The following is a 27,979-nucleotide window of genomic DNA, read 5'->3' on the forward strand; positions in this document are numbered from 1 at the left end:
AAATCCGTTTGGAAGTTAAAGTAATACTGGTTTTAGGTTACATGTATATTGAATATTGTTATTTTGAATTATTGGTTTAAGAAATTGTAAAATTCCACGGGTGTCACAAAAAATTACAAATTTCATGCTTTTCGCGAAATCGTGAAAGTCTATTAACCCTATTCATGACTTATCAGTTTTTTTGCGAAGTTTATTTATAATGAATGACTTTTAGTTTATCAAGAATATGGCGCATTATATTTGATAGAAGAATATTTGAAAACAAATCTTTTGCTAACCATTTTGTTGAGTAAACAATCAATGTTAAACACTTGGTTAAACATGACACAGAGTGTACCGGTTAAAAGCGCAAGACCAGATCTGACATCGGGGTGTTGAACCATTTTGCTTGGGAAGTAAACAATAGCACAGGGCCCACAGCTCCTACGATACTCTGAGGTAGAGAAAAAATGCTTCCGGTCTAGTCTATTCGAGGTATCGAGTTTCACCGGAGAAGAAACCATGTTTTCCCCCTATTATTATTTTTTGCATAGCCAAAAATCAAGAAAGGAAATCCCAAACAACTGCTTCCCAGAAGCAGGGATTTTGCCTCTTTGTTGGTTTTTTTTTGTTGTAGCTGGGGAACAACAGGCCAGACCACCGAACCGGATTCCTTCAAGAGAATGCTGGAACCTTGATTTGTTTCGGCTGTTAGTGACGGTCAATGGTTTTTATTGTCCGGTCTGACTGTCGGAAATTCCATTAAATGGTAACGGGAAACGACATTGTCAGAAAGTTGCGGGAGTCCTTCGTGGTGCTTTTAAGTTATTGATGTTTGGTTTTATGCGAATGTGACAAAATTGTGTCAAATTGTGATACATTTGAAGTCGATCGTAAAAGCTTTAATTTTCGTTAAATTGGAAGTCTTCTTCAGTGACATCTACCACCACGATACTTTTTTTGGTATATGGCCGTCAAAACTTTATCTTACCATCTTCCAGCCCCAAACGCCCACTCAATATGCAGTAAACAATCCAGCACGCCATCAGTGATATAATTACACAAATCGGTAACGTTCCATTTTCATTGCTGGACGTGACATCCATCCCAAAGGACCCCGCGTGGCACATGCCACACAGAGTCCGATAATATTAATTGATGGTCGCTCATTATCGGGGCAAGAGATAATGTTCAAAGAACTCCACACGCGTGAACTTGTTTCATCTTTTTGGCCCATTTCGTGTACGTACACGTGTTCGTGTCCTGGACGACCGGAAGTGAGGCCACTTACAAAGTCACGATTACTAGGGCAGGCCTGTTGAGAAGGTGCATTGCAACGAACTCACTGGGACGAGTGGTGATTAATGGGAATTAGGTTGGCTTCGTTAATTGAAAGATGTGAAGGAGTGGGAGGCCGGGAGGGCTTTTGTGATGGTGCCGTATTTGGCATTTTGGTAGATTCTTTTGATTTGATGCTAATTAATATTCCATATTTACCTGCCTCATCGCTAACAGTAATGTTTTGTAAGGACTTTTTGCCTTCCTCACTGAGGTAAGGCTATAATCCTGCTCTAAAAATGAACTTTGTATAAAAACGTCGTAGGCCCACCTTGATGTATACATATCGACTCAGAATCGAAAACTGAACAAATGTCTGTGTGTATGTGTGTGTGTATGTATGTATGTGACCAACAAACTAGCTCATGTTTCCCGGCACTGACTGAACCGATTTGACCCAAACCTGTTGCATTTAACTTGGTTTAGGGTCCCATAGATCGAGTTTTATACAGATTGAAGTTTCGATAAGTAGTTCAAAAGTTATGTATAAAAATGTGTTTCCACATATATCCGGATCTCACTTAAATGTATGTAAACTATGTCCGGATCCATCATCCGACCCATCGTTGGTTAGGCTATCAAAAGACCTTTCCAACGAGCCCAAAACATTGAAGATGTGGCAACCCTGCCTCGAGATATGGCCACTTAAATGATATTGATGTACTTTTATGAAGCCGGATCTCACTTAAATGTATTTAAACTATGTCCGGATCCACCATCCAACCAATCGTTGGTTAGGTTATCAAAAGACCTTTCCAACGAGTCCAAAACATTAAAGATCTAGCAACCCTGTCTCGAGGTATGGCCATTTAAGTGATATGTATGTACTTTTTTATTCCATATCTAAAAAATAGGTATTTTTTTTTTGTACAATTCCATCATATCAGCCATTGTTGGTAATAAGTGAGGAAGGCTCCAACCACATAGGTGGACTAAGTTAGTTTTTTAAAGTAACTTAATGTACAAGTGCACTCGGTTGCCAGCCAGCGACAAGTTAAGACGTGTTTTGCTCGTGTTGTCATCTCGCGTGCTTGGAAGTTTTTGACAGATGGAGGTGGAGGAATCCTCCGAGGAGGAAGATTTTCGTCCCGTCCGCGGGAATCGGAAGCGGAAGAAGTCCAGCGAAGTCACTGGAATCGGCATCGAAGGAGAAAAAGTTGAGAAGACCCTGTTCAACAACAACAAGTTCAGCCCGCTAGCGGATAACAAAAACAACAACAATGCCAGCCCAGCAGGAGGAGGGGACGACCCGGCGTTTCCACCACCCGGCCAGTCGGCAGGTAAACAAAAGCAACCACCTTTGGTGGTGAAGAACACCACGGATTTTTACAAGCTCGTGGCGATAGTGGAAAGTTGTAAATTAGGTTTCAAACCGATTTACAAACTAACCCGATTTGGAACCAAGGTGACCTGCTTCTCTGTCAAAGATTTTGACAAGTTGCAAGAGCTACTCAAGAAGAAGAAAGTGGAATTCTACACCCATGATCGGCGGAGCGAACGAAATCATCGGGTGGTTCTTCGTGGTTTTCCTGATGAACTGAAACCGGACGAGGTCAAGTACCTTCTGAAGAGGGATCTCAAGCTGGACGCGCTGGAGGTGCATATCATCAAGCGGAAGGAAAAGTCTACCGTGGACGAAACTCCGTACATTGTGGTCTTCCCCAAGGGATACACCAATCTGAAGAAGCTCTCTGCAATGAAAGTTGTGGCAAGCACTATCATCCGGTGGGAGGCCTACCGGAACAAACGGCCGAACGTGACCCAGTGCAGGAACTGCTTGCAGCTGGGTCATGGAATCAGGAACTGTCACCTGAATGGCAGGTGCAACAACTGTGGGGGTCCCCACAAGACGGACGAGTGCAAAGTTCAAGAAGCCGAGCCGAAGCGGTGTGCCAACTGCTCTGGATCCCACGAAGCCACGGACCGCAGCTGCCCTAAGCGTGCGGGCTTCATCCGGAGGCGCCAGCAGGCGTCGAAACCGAAACCGCCGGCAAGGAAGGCGGAGAAGCAGAGTCCAGCAGTTCCGGCGTTCACGCCGGCGGAGTTCCCTCCGCTGCCGGGCGCAGTTCCGGACGGAAAATCCAAGGATCGCCCTCGTCCCGCAGGAAGCAGCCAAGGTGGCCCCCGAGACGGCGGAGCCATGGAGAAGGAAGCCGGGGAGGAACTGTAGAGTTCGGCTGAGCTGTGGGGGATTTTCTCCGAGTATATCGACAGGTTCAAGACCTGCAAGACCCGCTTGGACCAAGTAACCCTCGTCAGTTACATGATCTCCAAGTATGGAATTTAAGGAGTTTTTTTTTGTTATTATATATTGTTTTACTGATCCTCGGTCCCAACCTGGTCACAGCACCTAAAAGGACCTAATAAAAATAAGTAAAGAAAAAAAAATGTACAAGTGGTAGTGAGAAGCGGTAAACTGGGTGGAAAACATCACCAATTGAAAAAAAACTAACCTAATCCACCTATGTGGTTGGAGCCTTCCTCACTTATTACCAACAATGGCTGATATGAAATTTCATCTCTTTCAGATACAAAAATTTCATCTCTTTTTTAGATCCGGAGTAAAAAAGTACATCAATATCACTTAAGTGTACATATCTCAAGACAGGGTTGCCAGATCTCCAATGTTTTGAACTCTTTGGAAAGGTCTTTTCATAACCTAACCAACGATGGGTCGGATGGTGGATCCGGACATAGTTTACATACATTTAAGTGAGATCCGGTTTCCAAAAAGTACATAAATGTCACTTAAGTGGCCATATCTCGAGACAGGGTTGCCAGATCTTCAATGTTTGAACTCGTTGGAAAGGTTTTCTGATAACCTAACCAACGAAGGGTGGGATGGTGGATCCGGACATAGTTTACATACATTTAGATGAGATTCAGCTTCAAAAAAGTACATAAATGTCACTTAAGTGGCCATATCTCGAGACAGGGTTGCCAGATCTTCAATGTTTTGGACTCGTTGGAAAGGTCTTTTGAAAACATAACCAACGATGGGTCGGATGGTGGACCCGGACTTAGTTTACATACATTTAAGTGAGATCCGGCTTCCAAAAAGTACATCAATATCACTTAAGTGGCCATATCTCGAGACAGGGTTGCCAGATCTTCAATGTTTTAGGCTCGTTGGAAAGGTCTTTTGATAAACAAACCAACAATGGGTCGGATGGTAGTTCCGGATATAGTTTACATACATTTAAGTGAGATCCGGCTTCCAAAAAGTACATCAATATCACTTAAGTGACCATATCTCGAGACAGGGTTGCCAGATCTTCAATGTTTTGGACTCGTTAGAAAGGTCTTTTGATAACCTAACCAACGATGGGTCGGATGATGGATCCGGACATAGTTTACATACATTTAAGTGAGATCCGGCTTCAAAAAAGTACATCAATATCACTAAAGAGGCCATATCTCGAGACAGGGTTGCCAGATTTTCAATGTTTTGCACTCGTTGGAAAGGTCTTTTGATAACCTAACCAACAATGTGTCGGATGGTGGATCCGGACATAGTTTACATACATTTAAGTGAGATCCAAATATATGTGAAAACACATTTTTATACATAACTTTTGAACTACTTATCGAAACTTCAATCTGTATAAAACTCGATCTATGGGACCCTAAACCAAGTCGAATGCAACAAGTTCGGGTCAAATCGGTTCAGCCAGTGCCGAGAAACATGAGCTAGTTTGTTGGTCACATACATACATACACACACATACACACACACATACACACACACATACACACAGACATTTGTTCAGTTTTCGATTCTGAGTCGATATGTATACATGAAGGTGGGTCTACGACGTTTTGATTCAAAGTTCATTTTTAGAGCAGGATTATAGCCTTACCTCAGTGAGGAAGGCAAAATAATGCTTTTTAAATTACTTTTACATAAAATCTCTGAGATTACTCATGTGATACTTTGTCGGAGAAGCAGTCGATTGGGCGGTCTCTATCACTCAAGTATCGGACTAACATTCCCATCCACTTCCCCGTGACTCTACCACTGGTCGTGGCCGGCGCCGGTATTGATCAGCATGATAGGGGCCTTTGAGAAGTTGCGAAGCGAGGAAAGATAGCTCCCACTTATCTTCCACGGCTCGTGGATGTAACTTCTGGAGGTCCTGGTCAATAACGGAGTAGCAACTGCGGGTGGGCACCTATGCTTATGCTTATGCTTATGCTTACTTTTACATAAAATCTCTGAGATTTGTGTAACACTCATTTGAGTGTTTTGAAAATTGTGGAAACAATTGATATAATTATTCATTCATCCCCTAAAGTACTGTCATCAAAATTATCTTCGACAAAGTTTGACTTTTTTTACCGTATGTCCGTAAGTTCGCCATACTTGGAATAAAAAGATCACAATTTCCTTGGTTGTTGAGCACCCTTAAGAATTAGGGGAAAGTGGGGCAAGACGACGACATATAGTAAGAGGAATAATTTCGTATGGTCGTCTTGGCCCACTTTGCCCTTTGCATTTTGAAAACCGTCCACAGAGATAAAAAGTAATTATGATTCATTAGCTTCAAGTAAGTCATTCACATAGTTGGATTGAGTAAGTTATCTTGTGTTATCTCAGTGTCTTGCGAACCTTCGTGGTGAACGGACACTAGAGCTGCGGTATTTTTTACTACCTAAGCTCAGAGTTATTTCAAAACAAAATTCACAGTCTTTTTAAAGACTACCTGAGTTATTTTCCAAAATTCTAAACAGTCTTTTCAAGACTAACACCACCTGAAATTTTGTTGTATTTTACAAACGAAGCCATCTTTTTAAGAGAACTTTGCTTGCAAAATGCGTCAAAACAAAGGTAAACGCAAATCTTCTGAAGATTTGGTCGTTACGTCGGTGAAGCGTTTGAACGCTAAACCGGCTAACGGAAACAGAAAAAGAAAACAGCCTCTTCTGAGGTCTGATTCTGATTCTGAAAGTGAGGTCAATCCTCCAATTCCATTGACAAACAGTTTCGGTGTTTTATCCGAAACTGATGACAAGGAACCTTCTCCTCGTACTGAGCCTTCTGCCGTCGAGAAACGAGTAAAGGCTCCGCCAATTGTAGTGACTTCCGTCTCCGATTTGGCCAGCTTTCGAACGCAACTGAAGAATTGCAAGGAAACTTGCAATTTGAAAGTTTCGTTCCAGCTTGGTCGAAGAGGAGAATGTCGCTTGTTGACGGAATCTTTACAAGATCACCAAACTTTTGTTGGTTATTTAAAAAACCACAAACACAATTTCTACACGTATGAGACCAAGAATGCTCGTCCATTCAAGGCGATCCTGAAAGGTCTCTCCAACGACTTGTCGGTGGATGAGATCAAAAACGAACTTAAGGTGTTGCTTGGCTTTGCCCCATCCCAAGTAATACCAATGAAGAAAAAATCAAACGGGAATATTTCTCGCTTTGGTTTGACTTCACAATTTTATCTGATTCATTTCAACAGAAATGAAATCAACAATTTGAAACTTTTGGACAAAGTTCAGTTTTTGTTCCATGTACGGGTAAAGTGGGAGCATTTTAAGAAACATGGCGGTAATGGCCAGAATCTGACCCAGTGCCGGCGTTGCCAGGCATTCGGTCACGGTACTGATCATTGCGCCATGGTTCCAAAATGCATGGTTTGCGGGGATTCTTCTCACGACAAGGACAATTGTCCCGTGAAAGAAGTCACCCAATTTAAATGTGCAAATTGTGGTGGAAATCACAAATCAAATTTCTGGGATTGCCCCATCAGAAAAAGGTTTTGGATTCTCGTGCTAAGCATCAGCCGAAATCCAAACCGAAATTTTCTCAAAGTCAGGTTGTACCTGCATCTTTAAATCAAACGTTCGTGCTGTCTCACTCGAACAATTCTAGAAATACCCCTACCGTGGAAAAGTTAGGTAACAACAATGGCATTTCTTATGCTAACGTCGTTTCGGGTTCATCCACGAATTTTAAATCCTCTACCAATCTTTCTGAAATTGGGCAGGTACCTCAAATCTCATTTGAAAATTTTTCTGCTGGCAACGCTTTGGGATCTTCTGATCTCGGCGATGTTACGTTTGAAAAAATGACTTTTTGCAAAACTCACTGTTTGGTTTGATTCAAACAATGAGTAATGCTACATCCATGATGGAAGCAATCCAGATTGGATTAAAATTTGCGAATGATGTTGTTCTTACCCTGAAGTTTAATCATGGATCTAAGTAATTCCATCAATATTATGAATTTTAATGCTCGCTCTTTAAAAGCGAAAGAAAATGAATTTTTCAACTTTTACGAGTTCATAACGTGCATGTTGCTGTTATAACCGAAACATTTTTAAAAACTGGCACTTATTTGAAAAGTGATCCAGATTATAAAGTTATAACTAATAACCGAATGAATCGAAATGGCGGTGGAGTTGCAATAGTTATCCACCGTAGTATGACTTATAGCACGTTACGTGACTTTAAGTTAAAAGTTATTGAAAGTTTGGGCATTGAACTTGAAACTTCTTTTGGGAAAATTATGATTGCAGCTGCATATTTGCCTTTCCAATGCACTGGGGAAAATAAAAATTATTTCAAAGGGGATTTGAATAAACTTACTCGGCATAGATCTCGATTTTTGATCATCGGTGATTTTAATGCCAAACACCAATCTTGGAATAATTCTAAAGTAAATTCCAATGGTAAAATTCTATTCAGAGATTGCACTTCTGGTCTTTATTCGGTTTTATATCCGAATGGGCCAACTTGCTTTTCTTCTGTTAGAAATCCATCAACAATTGATTTGGTGTTGACAAATCAAAGTCAGTATTGTGGTCCTTTAGTGACTCATGCTGATTTTGATTCTGATCATCTTCCAGTAACTTTTTCACTTTCTCATGAAGCAGTTACCAGACCCAATAGTTCTGTGTTTAATTACCACAAAGCTAATTGGGACAGGTATCAGCATCATATTGAGAATAATTTAAATCATGATTTTGTTTTAGAAACCAAAGCTGATATTGATTCAGCCTTGGAATCTTTAACTAATGCAATTTTGGATGCTAGGAATATTGCTATTCCTAAAGTCCAAGTCAAATTTGATTCTCCCATTATTGATGACGATCTTCAGCTTTTGATTCGTCTAAAAATGTTCGCCGAAGACAGTATCAACGTTCTCGTGATCCTGCACTGAAGCGAATTCAAAAGATTTGCAAAAGGTTATTGACCACAGATTCACTCTCCTGCGAAATGAAAAGTTCGCAAGAGATGTCGAACAAATTAAACCTTATTCCAAACCTTTTGGAAACTTTCAAAGGTTCTTAAGAAACCTCAAAACCCATCCCTTCTTTAAAAGATGGTGATAATATTCTATTAACTAATGGGGAAAAGCTCAAAAACTTGCTCAGCAGTTTGAGAGTGCTCATAATTTCAACTTGAATGTTTTGAGTCCTATTGAAAATCAAATTTCAATAGAATTTCAGAATATTGTTGAACAAGAATTTTCATCAGATGAAGTTTTTAATACGGATCTGAATGAAATAAAATCTATTATCAAAAATTTAAAAATATGAAAGCCCCTGGTGAGGATGGCATTTTTACATTTTAATTAAAAATTACCAGAAGCAACTTTAAGTAGCTTGGTCAAAATTTTCAACAAATGTTTTGATTTGGCATATTTTCCCAGTAGTTGGAAAAATGCCAAAGTAATTCCGATTTTGAAACCGGATAAAAATCCTGCTGAAGCCTCAAGCTATCGGCCCATTAGTTTGCTTTCATCTATTAGTAAATTATTCGAAAGAATAATTCTTAATAGAATGATGACGCACATTAATGAAAATTCAATTTTCGCTGATGAGCAGTTTGGATTTCGCCTTGGGCATTCAACTACTCATCAGTTGTTGAGAGTTTCAAATTTAATTCGAAGCAACAAATCTGAGGGCTATTCTACTGGCGCTGCTCTTCTAGACATAGAAAAAGCATTTGACAGTGTTTGGCATAAAGGTTTGATTGCGAAATTGAAAAGGTTTAATTTTCCGATTTATATCGTGAAAATTATTCAAAATTATTTGACGGATCGTACTCTGCAGGTATGTTATCAGAATAGCAAATCTGATCAACTACCTGTACGTGCTGGCGTCCCTCAAGGAAGCATTTTGGGTCCAATTTTATACAATATTTTTACTTCTGACTTGCCTGATTTGCCCCCAGGATGTCAGAAATCACTTTTTGCTGATGACACAAGCATCTCCGCCAAAGGCAGAAGCCTTCGTGTCATCACAAGAAGATTACAAAAGCTTGGATATTTTCAATTCTTATTTGAAAGAATGGAAAATTACTCCAAATGCTGCAAAACTCAACTTATTATTTTCCCTCACAAACCAAGGGCTGATTTTCTTAAACCAAAAGTCATCACATTATAAAGATGAATGAGGTAAATTTAAAGTGGGAGGATCAAGTGAAATATCTTGGACTTGCTTTTGACAAAAACCTTACTTACAAGGATCACATTGAAAGTATCCAGGTTAAATGTAACAAATATATTAAATGTTTGTATCCACTTATAAACAGGAATTCTAGACTTTGTCTCAAGAATAAACTGTTAATTTATAAACAAATTTTCAGACCTGCCATGCTTTATGCTGTGCCGATCTGGACAAGCTGTTGCTTAACCAGGAAGAAAAAACTTCAGAGGATACAGAACAAAATTCTGAAAATGATTCTGAAACTTCCTCCCTGGTTCAGCACCAGTGAACTTCATCAATTAGCCGAAGTTGACACTTTGGATGTTATGTCCAATAAGATAATTGATGCATTTCGACAAAAATCATTACAGTCCTCAGCTGCATTGATCCGCTCTTTATATAGTTTATAAGTTAGTTTTAAGGTATCCCTTTTCCCTTTTGTACATGTAGGACCTCCTACATTTGAAATCACTGAATAGCGAAAGCTACAATATTTCATGAATAAATGAAAGTTGCTAGTATTTAAAATTGAGGTGAAAAGTCATCGTTTGTGATTGGACACTCAATAATATTTTAACTGAATGAATGTACATGGAAAAGAAATTTGAATAAATATAAATTAAAAAAAAAAAAAAAAATCTTGTGTTATCTACTGTAAAAAGATATGACAGGATGGCACAAGAGCGACGATAAGTCAGATGTTTGGCTCACAATGAAAATGAAAAAGAATCTTGAAAACTGAATATTTCATGATAAGATGCGAAGGATAAGAAAGTAACCTCTTTGTAGCCAGCACGTGTGTAAAATCATACATCTTTAATATCTAAATTTCATTTGATGTCCAACAGGTGGTACTGCTTTTGATGGTTGTAAAATGTTATTAAAAATTAATTTTTGAACTCCTTTGTCTGAAATGACGCTCCAGAATAAATTCTCAGTCGAAATACTTATACTTGCAAGTTACTAACAACCCGGTTAGTTCTACGTGCGACTCCATTCAACATGGTCAAAGAATCCGAAGTGTCCGCCGCGACGGAATTTACCATCATGTTCCACAACACTTCACGCACGGTCAACCTGATCGGATTCAACGTGCTCAATGCCGAGTGGCGTCCCAACTGGCGTACGGCTTTGACGTTCTTCGTCATCGCCGGATCGCTTTTCATCCTTGGGTGCACTTTGAGGGGCCGAACTTCGAACATCATCGAGTTCTTTCAGGTGCTCCCGTTCGGAATGTTGCAAGTCCAAGGCATGCACAAGATCATTGTCCGCATCGCCAGACCACAGGACTATTACAATCTGTACGTGAAATCGAAGGAAATTTTCGAACTTTTGAATGAAAATAAGAACAACAACCTGGTGCTGTACAAATCGCTGAAAATTGCCACAAATCTACAGAAGCTGATGTATGCGATGTATTTAACGACGGTGATCTTTCTGGATGTTATGCCGATCTGCGTCTGGATGATTCTGGGAGAACGAATTCTGGCCGTTCCACTGTTCATGCCCCTGGTCGACGAAACCACCGTCGAAGGATTCGTGGCGAATTACGTGTCCCACCTGATGATGCTCCTGATTGCGGCCTGCGGATTCGTATCGATCGATTGCATGTTCTTGGCATTTGTCATTCCGATCGCCGCGTACGCCAATGCAATTGAGGGCGAAGTTCAACAGCTGAATGACCTCCTGGAACAGCCGAAACGGGACGAGAAAAAGATTGAGGAGAAATGCAATTTACTATACAAAGTGCACCAAACGCTGCTGGAGTACGAAAGTTTGCTCGAAGATCACAACAACATTGTAATGCTGCTCAAGGTGGCGTCGATCATTTTGGGTATGATCACCAACATTATTGTGATCTTTAAGAGCAGCTTCCCGCAGGCCTACTTCTTGATCACCATATTTTTCGTCCAGCTGACCCAGTACTGCTTGATGGGAACAGTTGTGACGGTTAAGGCAAGAAGCTCTGAAAATCATTGATCCAGCTCGTCAAACTGACTAACATTACATTATTTCAGAACGAGCAAATGCTGAAGCACTTGTACAACATCAACTGGCATCTGCTGCCGCCGAAACATGCCAAGCACCTCGTGCTGATTTTGCACCAAGCGCAGAATGCGTCCAGCGTTACCATCGGACGGTTTGCCGAACTCAACGTGGAGAGTTATGTATCCGTTTTGAAGACCATCTACACTTACGTCATGATGTTGGCCACTTTTATGGAATAGGCTCGATGCATCGGATGAAAAAGTTTGCAGTTATTAAAAAAACAAATTTTAATTGATTTTTCAAGTTTTATATTGCACGGTGTAGCGACCCTAAGTCGCTTACCTACTATACATAGACTACAGTTATTGTTTGTCATGAACAATGTCAAGTTCACGACAACGGTAAATGGTCTAGCACAAGCAGTGTGTTATACAAAACATTCAGGTAGCGGTAACGCTTGACACCTGATGTTTTGTATAACATTTTTCGACCACGACCTAGGGCACTGGTAGATCACTGTTCAGTGATCTTAGTATTTAACGGCCTGAGCTTGTTCAGTCGCGTTCGTCTTGTGTTGTTCATTCAAGAGGCTGTTAGTCGGCTTCTTCTTGTATTGTGCAGTCAATAATCAGTGCTTCTTGGGTCTTTTATTTGTATTGTGCAGTCATTAGTCAGTGTTCCTTATGCTTGTGCACTGTTGTCAGTTGTGCAGCCAATAGTCTTGTGCTTGGGTTTGTGCTTGTGCTTGTGTCAGTCAGTACTCGTGTCAATGTAATAAATAAAAGCAGTTAAAATCAATGTGCAAGTGTTATCTTTCCAGTGCATAATATCACAGTTATCCCGCTCGGACACTCGGTCCGATACATCTGGTGACAGCGGAAACTAACCGCTAGGAAAAAGGAAAACGCCATTTCTGACTGACTTAAGTAATAATTGTTATAGCACTCGATTTTGATTAGGAGATGCAAGGAAGCAAAAGTGTGTGGGTATACTACTCGTGAATTCTAGAACCACGCAGAACTGAGTATTGTTTGTGACCGTTTTCGTGAATTGTGTTTTGCTGTTTCTACGACTTTGACGATTTCATCCGTAAGCGAGGCAGGCCACCACGAGAGGATGATCATCATTCTACTGATAACATGGTGAGTACCTTTTAGTTTTAAGTTCTGATTTTTGTGAAAAAAAATAATAGTGTTTGTTGATTTGATGGAGAATTCAGTACTACAAAGCTATTTCGTTGAGTAAAAGAGTTTGAGTAAAATGTTCATTGTTATGCATCACTTATAAATTTCAATTTTAAATTTTAAAATAACAAAATGGTGTTTGATCTGAAAGAGGCAGTAATTTGCATTCCAAAATTTGATGGATCTCATAACCATCTACAAAATTTTATTGCATTTATAGATCTTTTTGCACAAGGCAATCAAAATAATGTCAACGTTAATTGGGAACATCAATTACTTGTAGTAGTTCGCATGAAGTTTCATGGGAAAGCGCTGGATAAAGCTGACAATATAATTAAAGAAACTTGGAATGAAACCAAACTAGCTTTGAAAAATGCCTTTGAAGAAAAATTAAGTGTTGAGCAGATTATCTTGCAAGTTAATAGTTTAAAGCAATTGTATCATGAATCTTTTGAAGATTATAAAGAGAGGGCTGACAAAATTCATGCATCTATTAAAAAGCTTGGGAATAACGTCTATGCAAATAGACAATTTAAATCAAATTTTATCTCAGGTTTGAGAGATTACAATGTTGTGAAACTTGCAGCAAATATCCAAGCTGATGATTATCAAGACTTAGTTGCAGAATTAGTCAAAAAGTGCAGATATATTGAAGCGATTAATACCAGTTCAGCAATGAAACAAAATTATACAAATGAAAATTACGATGATGCAATTTATTATCACTCAGATGATTTTAACGGTGAATGTACATCATTTAACAAACGCCATTATAACTATAGCTCTAATTCAAACTCAAACAGTAGATCATATTATCATGGGAGGAAAAACAATAAATTTCAAAATTTTGAAAATCGCCCAGACTGGCAAGACAGAAACCAGTCTCAAAATTTTAATGATAGCAATTTTAATAACCAGACTAATGGTTCAGACTGGTTTGATAACAGAAATGCTAATTTCAGTCAACAACAAATGGATAATCAGAATAATTTACTAAATTATTCAGATAATTGTTCAGTTTTTGTAACAGAAGAGTCAGAACTAGTGCATAGTCTTGACGATTTTAATCAAAACTATGAGTCTAAAAATGTAATAGATATTTCAAATTCAAATTACGATGAGCACATCGAACTTGCTGAAAATAGTGAAACAAGACATGAATCTGATTTAGAAACTGAAGATACAGAACCAGATCAATCGAGTGAAAATTTGAGTACTCTGCTTACTACTGCGGCATGGAAAGGTGACAATGTATTTGAAGAGATTACTGCGGTTGAACCAACTACACACAGTGAAATCGAAGTTCAAGTTTTGAATGTTAATAAAGAATTAGATCAGTTGACCCAAATAAATGAAATAAATGATGATGTTGCAACTTCGTCTGATTATTTAAAAGAAGAATATAATAAATCAGATGACAAAGAAATTATTTATGATTTAACAAAGATTTATGCTGAGACTAACGATTCAAACATAATTATTCCTCAATGGATTTTTAATCAGAAAACGACTGAGGAAATTCAAAATCGAGTCCATCAAGAACAAGTTGTTGTCTTGGAATTTGATACTTTAAAAGATACCGTTTTTGAAAGCCAATTGAATCCAAAAGATGCCAATGAGATCATAGAAAGTGATATTGCATGGGTTGAAACAACGAAACCTATTGCCTTGGAACAAGTCAGAACGTTTAAAAAATTAAAACAATATCATACAGATAAATTCAACTCTCGGTCGATATCATCATTGAGTTATGGTGATAGAAAAGAGAACTCAAATTCAATTGAAGAAATTAAACCTTTAATTTTAAATTGTCAAAATGTATTGCAATCCTCACAAAAGCTTGAAGGTTTTAAAAGATTCCGTATGAAAGGAAGCTAAATATGTTTTGATAATTTGGACTGGACACATTTTCGAAGAATATCGAATGAAAATTGAAATGAAAAGGATATTTATTTTAAAAAGAAGTGATTGGGTAAACATAATGATCGCTCAAGTGCAGTGCTCTTTATAACTTTATTCATGAGTGTAGACTCTTATTATCAGGTCCACAATATGGATTTAATTTTTTTAAATCTATGTTGTAGTAACTCACCCGCAAAATTAATATGTCTTTTAAGATTTGCCTTTCGATGGTTTCATCATTTGGTTTAATCCTCTACTAAAATAAAAAAAAGTCAATTAAAATGACCAAGGTAATAAAATACATACTCAATTGACCGACAATATTGGAAAGATTTTTTTGATGCGAAGAAGCATAATGACCTGCTTCACCGTGCTCCTACAGAAGTTATGAAGCTTAATATTACAACGATGTAATGATTATGATGTAAATTCGTTAAGTACTTTCAAGAGTAATTTGAGTTTAATCATGAAAAAAAAGTACATTGCATTTTATACTAATATGCTTGCATGCGAGAATTTCCCTTTGCTTGAGACTTTTCTTTTCAGCACACCTACTACCAACTTTTCGGGGTCATAGGGGGAATGATCGGTCGGATCATTAATGTAAGTATATAAATTGAATGATGCCAGTAAATGATTCGGACTATTCTATTCACCAAAATTTAATATCATTCAATTTAAACCTGTATGCATGTATGTCGGATCATTAATGTAAATGATGCCAGTAAATGATTCGGACTATTCTATTCACCAAAATTTAATATCATTCAATTTAAACCTGTATGCATGCAAGATGAATGTAAGAGGTCTGTGGAAAGAGCGATAAATAAAATGATTGAAAAAAAAATATTAATATGGTTTGAAAATAACCAATCATTTTGTTTATAAAATATTCAAAAAAAAAACAAATTGAGAGTTAAACAAAATTATGCCGCCTAGCAAATAAAATATGGGGCTTAGCCAATTCATAGAGATAATCATTATATTTAAATAATCATTATATTTAAAAAAACTGCTGCAAATAAAAAAAAAAATGCAGCTAAGCAATTCAAAGTATACAGACAAAAAAAAAAAACTCTGGGTTTAGAATTTTGAGCCAGTCCTCAGAGAGCGGAATCCACTCTGCTAGGGAGCAGAGGTAACTTCAAACTTCAACATCCGCAATCAATGACGCTGGGGTCTTCAAGATAGGACAACGAAGGGTCCTTGGCGTTACTCCAGATGATGAAAATTGGTGATCTTCAATGTTACTCAATGTTGTATGGTGTTACGCTTGATGTTTCTATAGGCACCTTTTAACAGTCATTGTTGAAATTTAAATATTAGCATCTATAGAAGAATCTTCATTGAAAGATTTTCACGGCGCTTTCACTGATAGAGTTTTCTCTATCTTCTGCTCTCTTTTTCGTGAGATATTTTGGTGAAATGAGAGATCGAGAAAAAAAAAACAATATTTTCTCACAAATACATTCACACGTTAAAATAACACTATCACATTTCATAAACAATGAATGTTTGTAAACAAATTCAAAACAATAAAATTTAAACCAAATCAACTGTTTGAATGCGGAATATGGTGACAGTAAAAAAAATCGATATCAAGGATATCCCCTGATCCTATCCTATAGGCAAAAATAAGTAACTGTGAAGATGTTGAGCCAAATCGGTTAAGGGTTAAGGGTCGCTTTTATCATTGAAGTTTATGAAAAAAAAAACTTTTCATACAAAAACGTCTTCCGATACATTTAACACCACCTTTTGCGGAATTTTGATTTGTTTGCTTTTCCACATAATTTTTTCCAACGATAAAAAGCGACCCATATCAAATTTGGCTCAAAATTGGCACAGTTAGTTAATTTTACCTAAACTTTCCAAAATTTTCTTTTTTTTTTTTTCTTGTCACCTTTAGCGAAAGGGGACCATCCACAAACCTCGTGGACATTTTTTTGGAAATCTCAACAAATAAAATCTGTTTTGTATGGAACGTGGAGCGTGAAAGTGTCCACGTGGTTTGTGGATGATCCCAAGGGAATATTATATGAATATATGAAGGGTTGTTAAGCATACCAGACTGGATCGGGTTACATACATGTAAATTGGCTAAAATGTCAAAGGTTGGTATGGGCACACACTATTTTTTTTTTAATTTGTTTTCAGGGCAATAAAATATACATTTTCATCTATTAACAAAATGAATATGAAGACATTTGGATGTACCATTGCCGAGATATAGCTATTTTAAGTTAGTAGTTTCAAAAAACGGGTGCCACGATATCTCAACACTGCGTTGGCCAAATCGGCTAAAAATTTTGGTGAAGACTCACTAAACGGGTCCAGTTTGCATGACGAAGGCCGATTCTCAAAAAGTTTATTTAAAAAAATGATAAAAATATTTTTCTGTTTTTCATATAAAAAGTCAACAGTTTTTATTTTCTTAATTTTTTGAAAACCTAAATTTCAAAATTGGGCTTTGTCATGCACACGGGATATGTCTTGAGGGTCCTCACTCCAAATTTCAGCCGATTTTGTCCATGCCATCTCGAGATATCGTGGCACCAGTAAATCAACTCGATGTTTTGAGAAACACGCTCACAATGTTTGACGGTTCGCTTTGCACATGAAATCGTCCTCGACTCACTTAAATCATGAAATATCTTTATGAAACTTTCAGGAGTGATTGGAAATCATCTTTTGAAAGGATTTAATAAATAATCGGAAATAAGAATTTTTGAGATTTTTTACATGTATGTAACCCCTTAAAATTGAACGCTGTTATTTAAAAAAAAAAAACAGATTAATTCTCAACTGCAACAATTATTTATTGTATTTTTGATTTGACTTTAAATGCGTGCGTATATTGAAACATTGACTATAAAAAATATAAAAAATATAAAAATAAAAATATCAATTCATTTTTAGAACCGAAGATAAATTTGCACAAAAAAAAAATCACTTAGCATAAGATTTGGCAAGGCAGATTCTTTAATTTATATTTTTTTGAGATGTAAAAATAAACATCTGAAAACATGTTTTCGTAATTTTTTTCAAAGGTGAACATGGTTGCCACGCCTGAATTTTTTTTTCAAATAGTTCAGAATTTGTTTTAAACATTTGTATAAGAAACTTTGCTGATTGGACTGTGCACAGTAACAAATTATGTAAATTTTGAAGGTGTAATTTAGGAAGGTTGATCAATTTAAAGAGCTCTGAAAGATGCTGTCGCTATTCAGACTACAGTTCCAATTCTTCCTTGTTGACGGAATTTAAATTGTGGTCTTGTGAATTTCATCGACATTTTTCGTCATTATTATTATTTTTATTCGGAGACAATTTGCCAGCATAATTTTCGACTTTAAATGACTTTTTGAATTTTAGGCAATGTTAAGGTAGGTTTCAGTAGCTTGAAAAACTAATTTTAACCTGATAAAATATTGTAATTCCCAAAAATGTCAAGCCTGTGTTCCAAAATGTTGGTTCTAAAATCCTTTTGTACATATTTACAACACCCTTAAATATCGTTCTAAACCATCAGCGAACCGTGCCTAACTGAATAAATTTTGTAAAACCGATGCGTGCTCTAGAACGAGAAGAAAGCTCATGAATCAACTGAAGCGTAATTTAATTTCCAAACATATCTCGAGTTTCCTGTTTATCAACGCACACGATCCATCATAATTGTACTAGGAAAAAAAAGAAAGAGTGTCTTGGAAAACTTTTTGGCTGGTAATTTTCCAACAAACAAATTTTCCCACAGTTCTGAGGGGTAGCTTTGATCTGTTCTAATTTTTGACTACACAGTTCGGCACGACTTTGTTTGCTTTAAGCATATTCAAATCCAGTTTGGTGTGAAAAATGTCGAGCAACACAATTTCGATATGATTATTTTATTGAAAGCCAAAGTCATTTCTCGTCCTAGTATCACAGATATGCGAGTACATTTCCACCGCCAAGTTAATTAAACCGACAAACTTTCGCCTATTTGCTGGTGGAAAGAGAAAATCTCTCGCGTATGCTTCCGGAGATGTTTGCGTTTGCGATAATAATTAGAACATGTCTAGCTGACGCTGACAGCAACGCACTCCACGAAACTTGGTAAAAGTTTAGAATCTCGTCTACCTTAAGTTGATTGCGGCGACGACGGTAAGATGCGATTAAGACGTCCTGCCGCCAAACGTGGTTTCATCAAATAACATGAGAAATTAATTACGTCGTGAATTAACGTTAACAGGCTTACCTAAGATTTTTTTCTTTGCTACTGCATCTGTAATTTACTGGATTATGAAGTTTAAGAAGTTAATATTTGTTTGAAGTTAAAGTAAATACACCCTCGAAAAGCACCACAATATCCAACCGGCTTGTGACGTTTCAGTCACAATTTAAATTCAAAGTCAACGGCAAATATGTGCTGTGTTTGTAAATATAGAGCAAAAGTAACGGAAACATGCTGTGCTGAAAGCACAGTCACGCCGTGCTAACTTGGCAGCTGCTTCGTCGTGCTCTTATTTATTCAGAACACGTGTTTTTTCTACTCCCACTACCACTTCCGACTTTGATGACGACTGTTTGCATGGCATGCTGTGCACGTGGGAAGGATATTTTCTAGGATGCAATTGAAATTCTATATGGGCAATTTTAGAGAAAGGGTTTTCAAAAGCTACAAAAAAAGCTGTATTTAAATTGTATTTTGCTTTCTTAAATATTATTTTTAAGCGTAAATGGTTTTGCGGATCGATCCCAAATGATCTAACCTGATCTACTAACCTTTTGAGGTCGTTCAGAGTGTCAATTTTTTGGTTAAAAATAAGCTTTATCGATGTGAGTTATAATATCAACAATTTAAGTTCAATTTTAGGACCCCATTAAAAAACTGATCATTGTGAAGGTATTTTACTCCAACAAACGAGTCATTAAATTTTCGTTCAAAATTTACTTCAATAACATCCATTTCCCGCCGACGACGGCGTCACGTGCTGTTTTCCTCGTTAGTGCCGGTCCCAACCAATCTGTTGGCAAATTTGCCGGGAGCTGAAAATCGTGTTACGTACGAAATTTTATCCTACATAGCGCGGCTTCCTTTTTCCAATTTTCGCCCCGCCACAAATTCGGCGGTGGAAATTGAATGAAGCTTCAAACAAAAAACGTCCCTAACCTAATCTTTCTGCCTTTCTGTATCCTTGTCTCGGTTTCCATTACCTTGGTTTAGACTGTAACAATTTTAAAAATTTCTAACACATAAATAACAGGAAGGTGCTGTGTCCTATCCCTCGCCTAGACCAGACCAAAATCCATGATAAATCTGACAGACCAAATCTGTCAGACCAAGACTGTCAGACCAAAGAGCAAAAAGTAAACAATCTTGGTCTTCGACGTAGGTGCACACAAATCAAGAAAAGAAAATTTGAAAAAGAAATTTATTTTTCCAATTCAATGACTGGGTTTGGACTGCAAAATTGAATGGAAGTCAGAAAATGATTAAACAGTGCGGCGTCCTGTACACCGACAATTAAATAAGCAGTTAAAAGCCTTATTCTTCCACTTTAATTTTTGATCGCGTTTTCGGTTTACACCTGAAAAATTTGTGATTCCTCTCTTTCCACCATTCCCTTGATAAATAACCATACCTTTTGCAGGTCTCCCGTACGAGATAAGTCTGTACTGGCACCAGTACCCGTACAGCCTGGGGCTCGCGTTCTGCAAGATCCGGGCGCTGATATCGGAGGCGTCCACGTACGTGTCGGTGCTGACGATAGTGGCGTTCTCGATGGAGCGCTTCCTGGCCATCTGCCACCCGCTGCATCTGTACACGATGTCCGGGCTGCAGCGACCGGTCCGGATCATCGCCGGCCTGTGGATCGTCAGTCTGCTCAGCGCAGTGCCTTTCGCCGTGTTTACCGACATCGACTACATCGAGTACCCGCCGAGTGAGTATTTTGGGACAGGGCCAATAGTAGCGAGTCGTTTTACATGGCTTCATTGAGTAAAGTATTAAATTTCCGGTTTGCATCGTATGATATGTTCCTAACAAAAACATTGAATGCTTTCAAAAATACTTATGAAAAACTAAGTTTAGTTTAGTTTAGTGCTAATGTCCTCTAAACTTACTCGGGACTGATTGAGATGCTCTAACAGTTCAGTAAAACATTTTATGCTTTTGATTGGCCGTTCAGCAACCTCTCTGGTTTACACACATGCTCACAGATGGCAGCACATTTTTGAGCATGAATTATTCATCGCTGCATGTGTTCCTTCTTGAACATTTTATTTATGCTTTTTGTACTTTCAGCCAAGCAAGAAATCCCGGACTCGGCATTCTGCGCCATGCTTCAGATACCGGAGCGGATTCCCCTGTGGGAGCTTTCCACGTGTCTGTTCTTCGCGGTACCGATGGCCGTCATGGTGGTCCTGTACGGCCGGATGGGCATGCAGATCCGCTCCCGGACCCAGCGCACCCTCGAACTGGGTAGGTTACATATGATTGTAGAAGTACCACAGTCACACATGTTCAATGAACATTGTTCATACACATTGCTTACATTTCTCGAACGCGTTTTTACGCTGGAATGCAGGAAGTCATCGTTTTTTTTAACTTTTGCCTCTGCTTGTTCCCAACAGGTGTCCGGAACGGGTCCGTGAACGGTCCTTCACGGGTGTCCCAGTCCCGCAAAGCCATCATTCGAATGCTGGGTAAGTCATTGCTGGCAGCACTGCTCCAATACACAGTAAAGCCTTATTTATGATGTAATATTATCACAATTTATGCGGAAAAAGTGGTTACATGAAGAGAATGACAATATTACACACTTCTATGGTAAAACATGAAACTATTCTCGGTGTTTCAGGGTTTCAACAGAGAGTGTAAAGTTTAAACTGGAACTCATTTTTATGATAATTGGGTCCTAAAATGAAGCTTAGATTGCTGATATTATTGTTTACAGCGATAAAGCTTATTTTTCTGAGTACAATGACCCTTTGTACGACTACAAAGAGTTTAAAATGGATTTTTAAATCAATTTTGAAAATTTAACCTCGCGGTCCTTCTTGACAGCAAAGCTTCTACTTGACAGCTCGTTCCAAGGGGACCATAGTTGATCCAAGTTCCCCCAATAAAATCAACAACAACAACAATAGTTGATCCATCAAAAAATGTTGTCTTGTCAAAAAAAAATTTTGCACTAAAATGAAAAAAAGTGATCAGAAATGGTTTTTAATCGTGTTTTTTACCATTGTACATAAAAATTGACATAGGGCTTTAGTACCCAATTGGGTGTTCGACTTTTCCCGTATGACTCCATTCTTTAAAATTGAATGTAAATCTGTTGATTTCATCCATCCACCGTGGATAAAACAAACAGATACTCAACAATTTTCCATACATCTACCTTGTCCCACCTTCTCACACTTGCTCACGACACGTGTTGCCAACAAATGATTCATTTATGATTCATCGGAATGCGAAGTATGAAATGGGATTTGGCAAACCCATGCAATTCACCTCCACCAGACCGTGTGTCAACAATCAACTCGGGCAGAATCCAATCAATGTGCCAGCACTCTCTGCTGGTGTTCAATTGGCATCAACAGAATTGAGTTTACAGCTGGGCTGCAGAATCGAACATATATACAAGTGAAGATTAATGCTGGCACTTTTGGGAACTCAAAGAATGCATACGTAATAATCTAGATGGCATGCTAAATGGATTAGTTTGGTTTGAGCCAAAGATCCTGGAAAACCTCACCAATTATGCTGTTTAGTCGTGTGTAATACAATTCTTGGTTCACCATTTGTGGCTTTCAAATCGGTTAGCTGTTACAATTGAAGCGACCGTTTTATGTGGTGATATTTTCGCCAACCAGCAAACCCGATTGGATTTCAATCTAAAACCAATGATGACAACAAACAATTCGTAGAAATTGAATAATAAAGTTGTGCTGCTGAGGCAGAAGTAGTTCAGCTCTGACATTTTACAAAATACTTGGAAATAGACATAATCACAAACAGTTTCCGATTTCTACTCCGCAGTAATTTGTCCCTTTTATGATATAAAGAACAAATACATATATTTTCAAGGCAGCAACTATTAATTTTTCTTATTTCAGCGTGCTGTCCTGTCGCACGTTTTAATGTCAAGAAAGCACGTCATATCAACAATAACAAACACGACCGGTTGACCGTTTTGAAGTTTGGTTGCGGTTTGTTTGGTTTAGCAGTTAAAGGATCGGCAAAGTTTACCAAAATTGGAAAAAAAATCGAAATGTGTAACCGATACTATTTTCCCACGGTTTTTGAGGATATTTTGAAAAGAGGTTAGCTTTCGAATGAGAGCACAATACGTAAAATCATTGCTACCCATTTTATACATTTAGACATTTTTGTGACATTTTTTTTTATTTTGTTCATTTACTCACGTTGCCAGCTTTTTCAGCTGATTCAACGTGCATTCGTTGTTGGATTTTTAGTAACATAACAATCCTGTTAACTGGGATGAATCGGGATACATGGGGTGAAGTGGGACAGCAGTTTTAACCATGTAGGAGCACAATGTATTGGTTTCGGTTAGAACAGCCTCAAGCCAACAAAATGTGTACGTCCGTTTCCAAATTTTAAACCATGAAATGCTCGTAGCACTGCTGTTCCTATTTATACTGTAGTCCCGATTCGTCCCAGATGACGTTATCAAGATTTGAGGTGATATTTCTGAACAAGGCATATTTTGACATTATTTTTCAAAGGTTCATAGAATGTTGTTCTTTTATCATTTGACCAAACAGATTATTTCATGTGAAATTGATAGTATCCATAATTTTCACGAAACATAAGGTTTCTTTAGTGGCAGTGCGTGGCCGAATGGTTACGCTATCCGCTTTGTAAGCGGATGATTCTGGGTTCGTTTCCATCTGCTGCAACCTTCCATCGGATGAGGAAGTAAAATGTCGGTCCCGGCCTTGGTTGCTAGGCCGTTAAGTCATTCCAGGTGTAGGAGTCGTCTCCATGCCATAAGTATACTGGCAGTCGCATGATTGTGATGCTTGGTGGCATGAAAGTATATCAGAATCTGCATGTAATCTGTCCTCATGCATTTTTTGCTATATAGGGATATGTCATTTTTGCCCGTTACCGACAATTATCGACATTACCGACGGCTGATTTATTGTATTGGAGAAAAAAATCTAAACAGAACGAGGATTGAACCATCAACTTCTCTATTATTTGTCCGACACGCTACCACCGCGCCATGGACACTTGATGTATTGTGAGGGGCAGAGCACCAACATAATCTTCTATCTGGAGTGTTGCTGGGCGACGCGCCAGCATTATATGTATTGGTGAGAACTGCAGATCGCTGACATGTTTACACGCGGGCAAAAATGAGCTATGAGCTTGCTGCAAAAACTGTTAGAAAATGTAACATTTTCTGCAGCAAATCCACTGTTGCAGATTTTGATATATATTTTTCCTTTGGGTGTACAAACAACACACCAAACCAAACCTACTCCGGTGGAATCGCTGGCGGCGGTTTGACTCACAATCCGAAGGTCGTCAGTTCAAACACTGGGGTGGAAGGTTCCTTGGAGTAGAAAGAGGTTTGGGTGCTCTCCCCATTCAAGCCTTCGGACTCCTAGGTTCGAGCAGAAACTTGCAATAGAGACCAAAAAAGACCCGGGGGTCGTTAATGTGGATGGTTTGATTTTTTGAAGTTAGAAACCTTCAAAAAATCAGTATGCTTATCTTATGTCCTATAAAATGTGGAATCAGTAAACAAAACAATCATCAATGCGATAATCATAAAAAAAATTAAAACTAAATTTATGTACAATACCTAATTTACAATTTACTGCAACATTGAGTGACGAGCTAGCAGAATTTTTTTTAAAGCATTAAAAAAAGAACATCCGCTCCCAAAGAAGGACAAATTGGGAGTTTAATAGTTGTTCGGTAACTGGGCTGAGAACGTAGCCCAGTCACCGAATGCTGCCCGCGAACTGGGCTGAACTTAAAATAACGAGGGGACCACCAATGCGTAATATTTTCCTGATGAAATATAAATAGAGCTTATCAAATTTATTTGCAACGTTTACTTTTCATAATTCTTTAATTGGGACTAGAAATTAAATAAAAATTTAAAAAAAAATATTGAACATGATTTTTGCATCCATTAACCCCTCGGTCTTTTCGGTTTGTTTTGGTTTTATGACGTTTGTCTGCCTTTTAACTGGGCTACGGCCCAGTTATCGAGCGCCTAGTTAAAAAGAAGCCCAGTTACCGAACAACTATGGTAGACACTTTTGGTTTTTAAACTGCAACGATTTTTGTATTTTTTCATGAGCATATTTTAAAGAGCCTTTTGTTGCATTTTCTTTCTTCTAGTTTGTTCTAACATTGACCAAAATTTGAGATCAATCTGACGTCTACAGCCAGAGTTATCCAACTGTCTCATTGTAGACACACTTGGCAGGAACAATGAGACAGCTGGGGAACAATGAGACACTCTACAAATATCAATACTTTCCTAGTAAAACTTCATGTTTTTATATTGCTCCATTGCATGTGACTTACTTTGAACATTTTCAAGCAATTTTGTATACACGAAACTTTAATTAACAAAAGTTGTACTAAAAAGTATCAAAATTTTGTAAAATCCATATATATATATACCAAATAACTTTATATATTTGGTTAAATGAAGTTCAAACTCAATAAATATGCCAAAAATCACTTCCAGTTCATGTTTTGAAAGATTTCCATAGATTTTGAAAAGTTTAATGAAGAAAAATCAAAGTGTCTCATTGTTACCCATGGGTCGAAAAGAGTGGGGACGAATGAGACAGCCCTGGATTCTGGGTATATTCTAAATTGTGGTCAAACTTAATAAAAGCACATTGTATGCCCTGTGAAATGACGAAAGAAATTTGGAGAAATATAAGTTTTTGTGTTGTGTGTGACTCACCACACATAACCTTGGGACGCCTAGAAATGAGCAGAAATTTGCAACAGACCCCCCCGGGGGTCGTTTAAGTGGATTGCTTTGCTTTTTTTTAAGATTTTTGTGTTAATGGCAGCCCATGAGCGAAAATGTAATTTTTAGTCATAATTTACGTTTACACCCCAGAATCAAACATGTATGAATAACTTTGCAAGGGAGCTTCCATATCTAAATCCACTATTATGGCAGACATATATAGACAAACCTTTCCCCCAAATATGAGCCTGATTGGTTGAAACTACGTCTTGTGAGAGCCATTTTATTCATTGCTGACTACTCTACCCTACTGTATAATTTTCTTCTCCTCTGCCTTAAGAACCTTACAAAAACGAGTAAAATTTGCTGTCGTCGACACGACACCCGCCGTTGTTTTGAGAGAAAACAGATTACCAAGATGACAGTGACTTGCCATCATAATTTTTATTTTTCTCTTATGTTCTTTTCGATAACAGAAAAACTAATCAACCAAAATGAGCAACTCTTCAGTTGGGAAACTGATTCGATAAATTGTCTTGTTCAAGCCTTCATCATGACAACGTTCAAAGCTCAACCCGTTAATCCATTTTTCAACAGGCTTTCCAATGCCTTTGTTTGGAGCTCAGAATCGCCCATTGTGACGACCAACGGGAAAGTTGTTCCATCTAATTATCGAAAAGGTCGTACAACTTGACTTGTTTTAAGGGCGAGCAAAACTTTGCGTCGTAAAGATTTAAGCCCACAAATTGAAACAACTCTGATTCTGGAACTGTCCAATAATATGGGGGAGCATTTGGAAATTCAAGCCATAATAGGGTTATTTCTTTGAACCGTGATTCGCGTTCCTGCAAAGATTGTGGGCTGGCATTTCTTAACGATTCATGGAAACCCAGCGAAAAACCCGTTCGAAATTAATGGCCGGAAAATGGCATCCAACGCGGAATGCTATCGTTGACGGTTTTTCTTGGAAACTTTGTTATTTCAGTTTGAGCAAATTTATTATGTGAAAGCCACATTTAAAAAAAATAATAAACATTTTTTTCATTTTGCAAAACTCAAAACCACTAAATGTCAGACGTAGTTATCCCTCGGTCATAAAATACGTTGCTAAGCGCTCTTCTCAAATGACTGGAAACTACAATGCAAATTGTTGTCGTTGAATAGTAATCTAGTGAACGAGTTTCCAATTGCCAATAAAGGCATCATTATCCCGTCGAAAAGATGTTGCCATGTCGACCATCCTCCACTTCCCCCTCCCCACCCCTTTTTTACGAGGGTTAAACGTGTATAATTGCACTTTGTTCGACTGTGAAAGTTTTCAATTTGGGTGATCCTTTTGCGACATCATTAACGGAATGGAAAAGGTTCGCATACTGTTTACCCCGAATGAAACGTACTTTTTCCATCCTTCTGTGAAGTTCTCAAACCGTTCGAATCAAAAAGTTGAAAAATTAATTAGGTGTTAGTCCCTGTGCCCTGTATAGTCAGCATTCATATTAATTATTTTTATTAATGCTTTTCCTCCCCCGCCAGCTGCCGTTGTGATAACCTTTTTCGTGTGCTGGGCGCCCTTCCACGCCCAGCGGCTGCTGTACTTGTACGGGCGGGACTGGCAGCACTTCAACACGGTCAACACGTGGCTGTTCTCCGTGGCCGGCTGGCTGTACTACGTGTCGTGGTAAGTATTTTTTTTTTCACAAGGCCAGAACATAGCACTTTTCAAATTAGATAAAAACACGAGCTATAGAAGGATGTTAATGCGCTTTCCTCCCTGCCGGAACCAGGCAGAACAATTCCGCAAATCCAAGCTCTCAGTAAGCTCATGATGAAGTACATCTACAATGGATAAACTGCCTTGTGTAGAGAAGTTTTTCGACGTTAGCACAACAAACTGTGATTTAGTTTTAAGTTTTTTTAAATTTCCTTAGCAAATTTCTAAAGTAGCATCGAGCCACCCTAATTCTCCATACGTACTATGGAAAAAAAACCATTCAGCCTTGTCAAATTTGAAAAATTCTAAGTGCACGTGTTCATTTATATTCATGCTTCCCCTCTAGGTGAGCCTGCGCAGTAATATTTGTCAATTTATGTAGGTCAGTGTTATGGGCCAACTCACACACAGCAGTTGCCCCGACGCATGCAAAAGCATGCACATATCCATTTTGGCAAAAGCATGTAATATTGTATGAGAAATCGT

The 27,979-nt window shown here is 38.2% G+C and overlaps 2 protein-coding genes across 4 annotated transcripts in view; both read left to right on the plus strand.

The window, feature by feature from the left end:
• The window catches only part of LOC6048466 (neuropeptides capa receptor), a 164,698-nt gene that overhangs the window by 73,235 nt on the left and 63,484 nt on the right, over positions 1-27,979 (plus strand). For all 3 annotated transcript variants that reach the window (XM_038260252.1, XM_038260250.1, XM_038260251.1), the window contains exons 5-8: positions 20,455-20,745; positions 21,108-21,284; positions 21,437-21,508; positions 27,316-27,460. In XM_038260252.1, the coding sequence (XP_038116180.1) occupies positions 20,455-20,745; positions 21,108-21,284; positions 21,437-21,508; positions 27,316-27,460 (685 nt within the window). The remainder of the gene's footprint in view (positions 1-20,454; positions 20,746-21,107; positions 21,285-21,436; positions 21,509-27,315; positions 27,461-27,979) is intronic.
• On the plus strand, positions 10,737-12,603 carry LOC119768838 (odorant receptor 10a-like). The gene is made up of 2 exons (XM_038260255.1): positions 10,737-11,705; positions 11,768-12,603. Exons 1-2 carry the CDS (start codon positions 10,752-10,754, stop codon positions 11,975-11,977), a joined length of 1,164 nt encoding a protein of 387 aa, XP_038116183.1. The 5' UTR covers positions 10,737-10,751; the 3' UTR covers positions 11,978-12,603.

The sequence above is a fragment of the Culex quinquefasciatus genome, chromosome 3, assembly GCF_015732765.1.
Source record: "Culex quinquefasciatus strain JHB chromosome 3, VPISU_Cqui_1.0_pri_paternal, whole genome shotgun sequence".
NCBI lineage: Eukaryota > Metazoa > Arthropoda > Insecta > Diptera > Culicidae > Culex > Culex quinquefasciatus.